This window comes from Suricata suricatta, chromosome 1 (assembly GCF_006229205.1).
Source record: "Suricata suricatta isolate VVHF042 chromosome 1, meerkat_22Aug2017_6uvM2_HiC, whole genome shotgun sequence".
NCBI lineage: Eukaryota > Metazoa > Chordata > Mammalia > Carnivora > Herpestidae > Suricata > Suricata suricatta.
Window position 1 is genome coordinate 26606525 of NC_043700.1, and position 6755 is coordinate 26613279.

Genomic DNA, 6755 nt, shown 5'->3' on the forward strand with positions numbered 1-6755 from the left:
GACTATCTTTATAATTCTGCATTGCTAGGGGAAGGAACTAACATTCATTTAAAAGGTTATCGGGGTGCGTGGGTGGCTCAGTCAGTTGAACGTCCAATTTCAGCTCAGGACATCATCTCACGGCTTGTGAATTCAAGCCCTGCGTTGGGCTCTGTGCTGACAGCTCTTGGCCTGGAGCCTGCTTTGGACTCTGTCTCCTTCTCTCTGTGCCCCTTTCCTGCTCATGCTCAGTCTCTCCCCCCCACTCTCTCTCTCAAAAATAAATGAACATTAAAAAATTTTTTTAATAAAAGGTTATCAGAATGAGATGGAGCTTTCACTATAGATAAAGACATTTTTGTGTAGGTGGTAGCTGTGGCTATAATAATGAGCCACAAGAAAATTGCTATTATAGTGGAAGTCCGCTTGGATTTAGGAGCGGACTAATAGATGAGTGAACTAATGCCCCCATGGGATTTCTAACAGGGAAAGGAGGGATCTGAAACAATTAATACAAGTCTTCCTTAAACAGTATACTCTGATTCTTTTAGTGCCTGTTTTTTTTTAATGTTTATTTATTTTTGAGAGAGAGAACGAGGAGGGGAAGGGTCAGAGAAAGAGGGAGTCAGGATCTGGAGGAGGATCTGAAGCAGGCTTCTCGCTGAGAGCGGAGAGCCCAAGGTGGGGCTCAAACTCATGAACCGTGAGATCATGACCTGAGCTGAAGTCAGATGCTGAGCCACCCAGGCACCACCCAGTGTCTCTTAGTGCCTGTTATTTATTATTACAGCCATCCATAGAGTTCTAAAATAATCTGGGAAGAATTTTTAAATGAGAGGAGGAAATAACGCATGGTAATCCAGAACACAATAGAATATTTGCCATATGAGGCGCGTGGGTGGCTCAGTCAGTTGAGCGTCCAAATCTTGATTTCAGCTCCAGTCATGATCCCAGGGTTGGGCTCCATGCTGAATGTGGAGGCTGCTTGAGATTTTTTTTCTCTCTTTCTCCCTCTGCCCCTGTCCTCCATTCACGTTTTCTCTCCCCAAAAATTAAAAAAATAAACCATGAGAATATTTATCATAAATTACAGTTCTACTTTTAACTTGAAAAGATAATGACTGGAGAATTTAAGAATTTGAAAACAATTTTGTAATTCATTATATAATGTAGCCATACTACCATAGCAACCATTTTCATTATTTTTTAAGTTTATAATTTATTTTATTTGAGAGAGAAAGTACAAGTTGGGGAGAAGCAGAGAGAGAGGGAGAGAGAGAGACTCCCCAGCAGCCTCTGCAAATCGGCATGGCGCTTGATGCAGGGCTGGAACCCACAAACCACGACGAGGTCATGACCCGAGCCGAAGTTGGACACCCACCCTTCTGAGCCACCCAGGCTCCCTCCAACTATTTTCATTATTGTATACTGTATATCATTGTAAGGAGTGCCTGGGAATTAAATTTTATTTATTGCTACCACCTTTTTTTTTTAAAGATTTTTTTTTTTTTTTAAGTAATCTCTCCACCCAACTTGGGGCTTGAACTTACCACCTCAAGATCAAGAGTCACACATTCCACTGACTGAGACAGCCAGGTACCCCTGCTGCCACTTTTAATTTAACTTTCATTTAACAGTCTGTTTGACACAGTAATTTACTTTCCAATTTGGATTGTGTCCCATGTCTTTTACCCATTCACATGTCAGTCCTCTACGCTGTCAGTAACAGGAGAAGTGGCACAACCAGTTTTCATAGTAATTGTAATAACAGAACAATTGCTAGATTTTCAAACAATGATAATCAATTTCTCTTGAGTGTCTCATCATACTGGAAAATGTTTACATATATTATGGAATATATTATTTATATATTATATATAATAAGTTTATTTATTTTGAGAGGAAAGAGAATCCCAAGCAGGCTCCACACTGTCAAACTGGAGCCCGACATGGGGCTCAGCCCCACAAACAAATCATGACGTGAACTGAAGAGTCAGATGCTTGACCTACTGAGCCACCCAGGTGCCCCTTTAATTCAGTGTATTTGAAACTCTAGTTTCTCATCAACCATTTGGCTTTAATTCTGCTTTCAGCCCATTAACCTTTGAACAAAACACCACTGTAAAAGTTAAATTTTATCACTTCTAAAAACAAGTGAACTTGGCTTTTAATCTGTGATTCAGCTGTTTTGTGATTTTATTGTGTGTTATTATAAAACTTCTCACTAGTAGAAGTACTAACAGCTCAGCATTGCACTGATTTGGATGTGAATCAAATACGTTATCTACTTGAATGGAAGTATTTTCTAACATGGTTTCCTGAAGGGGGTAGGTGCTGCTGTAAAACCACCATTTCTATATCCTACGATGCCTCCATGACTCCCAGGGCAGTTATGATAATGTTTAACTGAAAGACAGAGTTTCCTGGGGGTTCCTGGGGTGGGTGGCTTAGTCAGTTAAGCGTCCAACTTGGGCTCAGGTTATAATCTCGCGGTTCATTAGTTTGTGTCCTGCATCAGGCTATCTGCTGTCAGCTCAGAGCCCGCTTCAGATCCTCTGTCCTTCATTCTCTGCACCTTCCCTCCACATCTCTCCCAAAATACATAAACATTAAAAAAATAATAATAAATTTTAAAAAAGAAAGGGTTTCCTGACCAGTCAATAATGAACAGCAGATAAATGATTAATTCCTCATTCTTTTTTTTAATGTCTTATAATATTAACTATAAGCTCTTTTTAGCTATTTAACTGTTTAATCAAAGGCGAGATGATGGGGAAACGATACGTAGAGCAGATGGAGCAGGAGAGGAGTCTCTTAGAGTTCCCAGCATCCAGGACCAACTCCACACCCGTCTGCCCTTTGCTCAGGGGAGGTAGGCATGGTGCATGGCTCATGATGGTAGAGTAACTTAGACACTTGTTTCTTTGCAACCCAGTGTTTTTCTTGTCTATAGACTCCAAGTGCACTGGATCTTCTTGGTTTATTAGATGAATTTTGAAGCCCCCGTGCAACCTTGATACTATCTGGATGGACAGAAGCAACTAGTCTCTGGTGTCCTCTCTAGAAGGTTCTGTCACTGATCTCAATCAAGAGGAAGATGTTCTCTTCCATTTCAGAAGACATTTTTATATTTCAAGTGAATTTTACCTGGACCTTCCTTCATGTTGATCTACTACTCTCAGAGCTAAATGCCTACAAAACCCCACACAGGCTTTTTAGAATTATGGATGTTTCACAGGAGTAGTATTTTGGAATTGCAGAGCACAGTGGATTGGAATTCTTATTTGAGCATTTTTATTCCTCAGGTAGTTGCTGTTGCTCTCCGATGTCCAAGTGGGAGGGTCCTGAGAAGAAGGTTTTTTAAGTCTTGCAGTTCACAGGTGAGCAGATTCATATTTTGAGAAATGTTTTTGTTGAATTTGACAATAGTTTACTCCCACGCAGAGGGGGAGACGTTAACAGTCCCTTGTCTGGCGCTGCCTTCGGGCAAGGGTAAAGGGCGTTTCTACATACTCTGTGTTGCAGAAATTTGGGTAATTAAGCATGATGGATCTTTTTTCAATCCCTCTCCCCAGTTCTTTTCCTATTTTTTATTTGTTGTTTTTTAGTTAATTACCGTTTCACAGCTTGGTAGATAACGTGCTTTCAAATCCTTACAAAGCAGAATATTAACTTTGTTCCCATTAGACTGTTAACTTAAGCCCTGTTGCTTATATGTAGTTTCGAATCATTCTTTTAGGGCTTATTTCCCTTTGTTCCAATAGATTTTTTTTCTCTTAAAAACAATGCTCTGTTCATTAGTAATGATCTGGAAAATGTAGAAAAGTAGAAAAAGGCTTGATCTGCAATCTTGATGCCAAGATCAGTTGCTAATATTTTGGTGTATTTTTACTTTTAAGTGCATTTAAACATATAATTGTGCATTGTATTGAACTATATCTAAATACTTTTCTATCCCGATTACATTTAACCTTCTGTGATGAATATGCTATGAACTGTAACAAAATACAAATGGATTCAACTGCATAAAAATGTAACATTCTATAAAGAAAAAGTTCATAAAGTTAAATATTTGAAAAAATATTTTACATCTATGTATGATAGTCATTTCTTTCTTTTTTTTAAATTTTGTTTACTGTTTATTCATTTTTGAGAGAGAGAAACAGAGCATGAGCAGGGGTGGGGGCAGAGAGAGAGGGAAAAATAGAATCCAAAGCAGGCCCCAGGCTCCAAGCTGTCAGCACAGAGCCCGATGCAGGCCTCGAACCCATGAACCATGAGATCATGACCTGAACCAAAGTTGGACGCTCAACTGACTAAGCCACCCAGGTGCCCCTAGAGTCATTTCTTTATAAGGAGCTAACATACGAATCAAGGAAAAGGTAAACACCTCAGTAGGATGGCAGATTAAAAACAAAAAAAAACTTTAGGATTTCCTAAAGGAAAACAAAAGTGACAGACAAAAATAGGAAAAAAATGTTTGACCTTACTTAGAATCAAAGAAGTATATGGGGTGCCTGGGTGGCTCAGTCGGTTAAGCAGCTGGCTTTGGCTCAGGTCATGATCTCACAGTTCGTGGGTTTGAGCCCCGTGTTGGGCTCTGTGCTGGCAGCTAGCTCAGAGCCTGGAGCCTGCTTCAGATTCTGTGTCTCCCTCTCTCTCTGACCCTCCCCTGCTCGTGCTCTCTCTGTCTCTCAAAAATAAATAAAAGACATAAAAAAAAAAGAATCAAAGAAGTGTAAATTAAAATGGGACTATCAGATTGTCAAAGATTAAAAAGAAGAGTAACCTGGGTGCCTGGGTGTCTTGGTTAAGGGGTCAACTCTTGATCTCATGCCTCTTGAGTTTGAGCCCCACATCAGGCTCTACACCGACAGCATAGGGCCTGCTTAAGATCCTCTGTCTCTCTCTCAGCCTCTCCCCAACTTGCACTCTATCAAAAAGTAAATAAATATTAAAAAAAAAAAAGAGTAACCTAGTTTTGGCCAGTGTGTGGAGAAAATGGTGATTCTCATTAACTGTTCCTGTGAATATAAATTTATAAATTGGGACACTTTTCCTATGGGATAATTTACCAGTGTAATCTTTAAAATAGATCTTTTGTTCCATTAATTTCATTTATGAGAATTTATTCTATAGAAATAAGATAAATGATCAAAAGTATAATGTGGGGATTGGTTGAATTAAGGTATATCCAAATATTGGAAAATTAGGAAGCTTTATGACCCAGATGTACATTTATTACATGGAATATCAGTAGGTTCTTGGACGGTGGTTAGCACAAGTCGGAGATTATCTGTAATTGATACTCCAACTTCCTTCGAGAACATTGTAGTATCCAGCTTTCTTCCTAAAGCAGCAAACTGTCCCTTGGCAGGCATTTTTAGGCAATAGTAAGTGGAAGTTTTGATAGTTACTATGGAAATCCTCATAACAGGAAATGTTTTCAACTTATAGGGATGGCCCATTGAAAATTGGGCTGTCCTAAGGCAGAGTCCCTGGGGCTTGGGTATGTCTATGGTGACAAAACAAAGTTCCTGAGTGAAATTGATGTGGACTGTTGGCTTAGATTTTGATCTAAATAATTTTTTCCCAAGTGCTAAACTTTTGTTCTCAACTTTTCTATACTGAATAAATGTCCCATCCCTCATGGTTGGGACTTTCCTAGTTGTTAAATGCCTCTGCTCTCTGTAGGTGCCTGTAGTCCCTAGGCCTTCTCTGAAACTTCCAAAAGGTACTAAGGGTTATTTGCATCTCACAATTCATGGTACGCTATTTTCCTTTAAATTCTAGAAGGTTCTGTTTTATTACTTAAAGCATGATTTAACAATGAAGGAATTGTAAACTATCATGGTGATCTAGAGGTATACAACTGTGCATAGTATTTGATAACTTTTTATCTTTTAGGTCTTATTTCACTGGATGATGAAAATCGGGTACCACACATCCCTGTACAGCCTTTCTACTTCCTTTCCTAGAAGGCCTCTGGAAGTGGGGGAAGGCTGGTCCCTGCAGGACATAGGAATAACCGTGGATACTGTACTCAATGTGGAAGAAAAAGACCAAAGCAACTAATTAAATTAGTTATGCCGTGATTCACGTTAAAATCATGCCATACCTTGATTGAGCTCAAGGCAGTAAACACGTTAATGTTGATCTCGTTGGGAACATGTGGACATGAAGGATTAGAGAAGGATTGCTCTCTGCATATAATAGTTTTTGGAATGTGCTGTCATAATGTACCACCTAAAGACTAGCTAAAACTGTAAGGCACTCCATGGTTTGTTCTCTTCCTAGCTGACATCATTTATCACTATATTGAAAAACAAAATCATATGACTTTGTTTCCTGCTCTTCAGTCCACCTTGCCTTATGAACATTTCACAATTCAGTCAAACTCTTTAAAATTCATTAAGTAGAAATGTTTGTTCTGCTGTATTCCTAGAAATGAAATTTGAAAGACATTTCAAAAGTCTTTAATGCTTTACAGTTCTTTTTGATATTTGATAAAGGTTAGTACCCAAAATATATAAAGAATGTATAAACTCAATACCCAAAAAACAAATTATCTAATTAAAAACAGGCAGAAGATATGAACAGAAATTTCTCCAAAGAAGAGATTCAAATGGCCAACAGACACATGAAAAGATGCTCAACATTATTCATCAGGGAAATGCAAATTGAAAGAAACTATAATGAGGTATCACCTCATTCTTGTCAGAATGGCTAAAATCAGCAGTGCAGGAAACAGCAGGTGTTGGTGAGGATGTGGAGAA

At 38.8% G+C, this 6755-nt stretch overlaps 1 protein-coding gene across 2 annotated transcripts in view; it reads left to right on the forward strand.

The window, feature by feature from the left end:
* UBXN8 (UBX domain protein 8) overlaps window positions 1-6544 on the forward strand; it is a 31707-nt gene extending 25163 nt beyond the window's left edge. For both annotated transcript variants that reach the window (XM_029935691.1, XM_029935696.1), the window contains 2 exons: window positions 3285-3359; window positions 5887-6544. In XM_029935691.1, the coding sequence (XP_029791551.1) occupies window positions 3285-3359; window positions 5887-6054 (243 nt within the window). In that variant the 3' untranslated portion in view covers window positions 6055-6544. The remainder of the gene's footprint in view (window positions 1-3284; window positions 3360-5886) is intronic.
* Window positions 6545-6755: the final 211 nt, after the last annotated feature.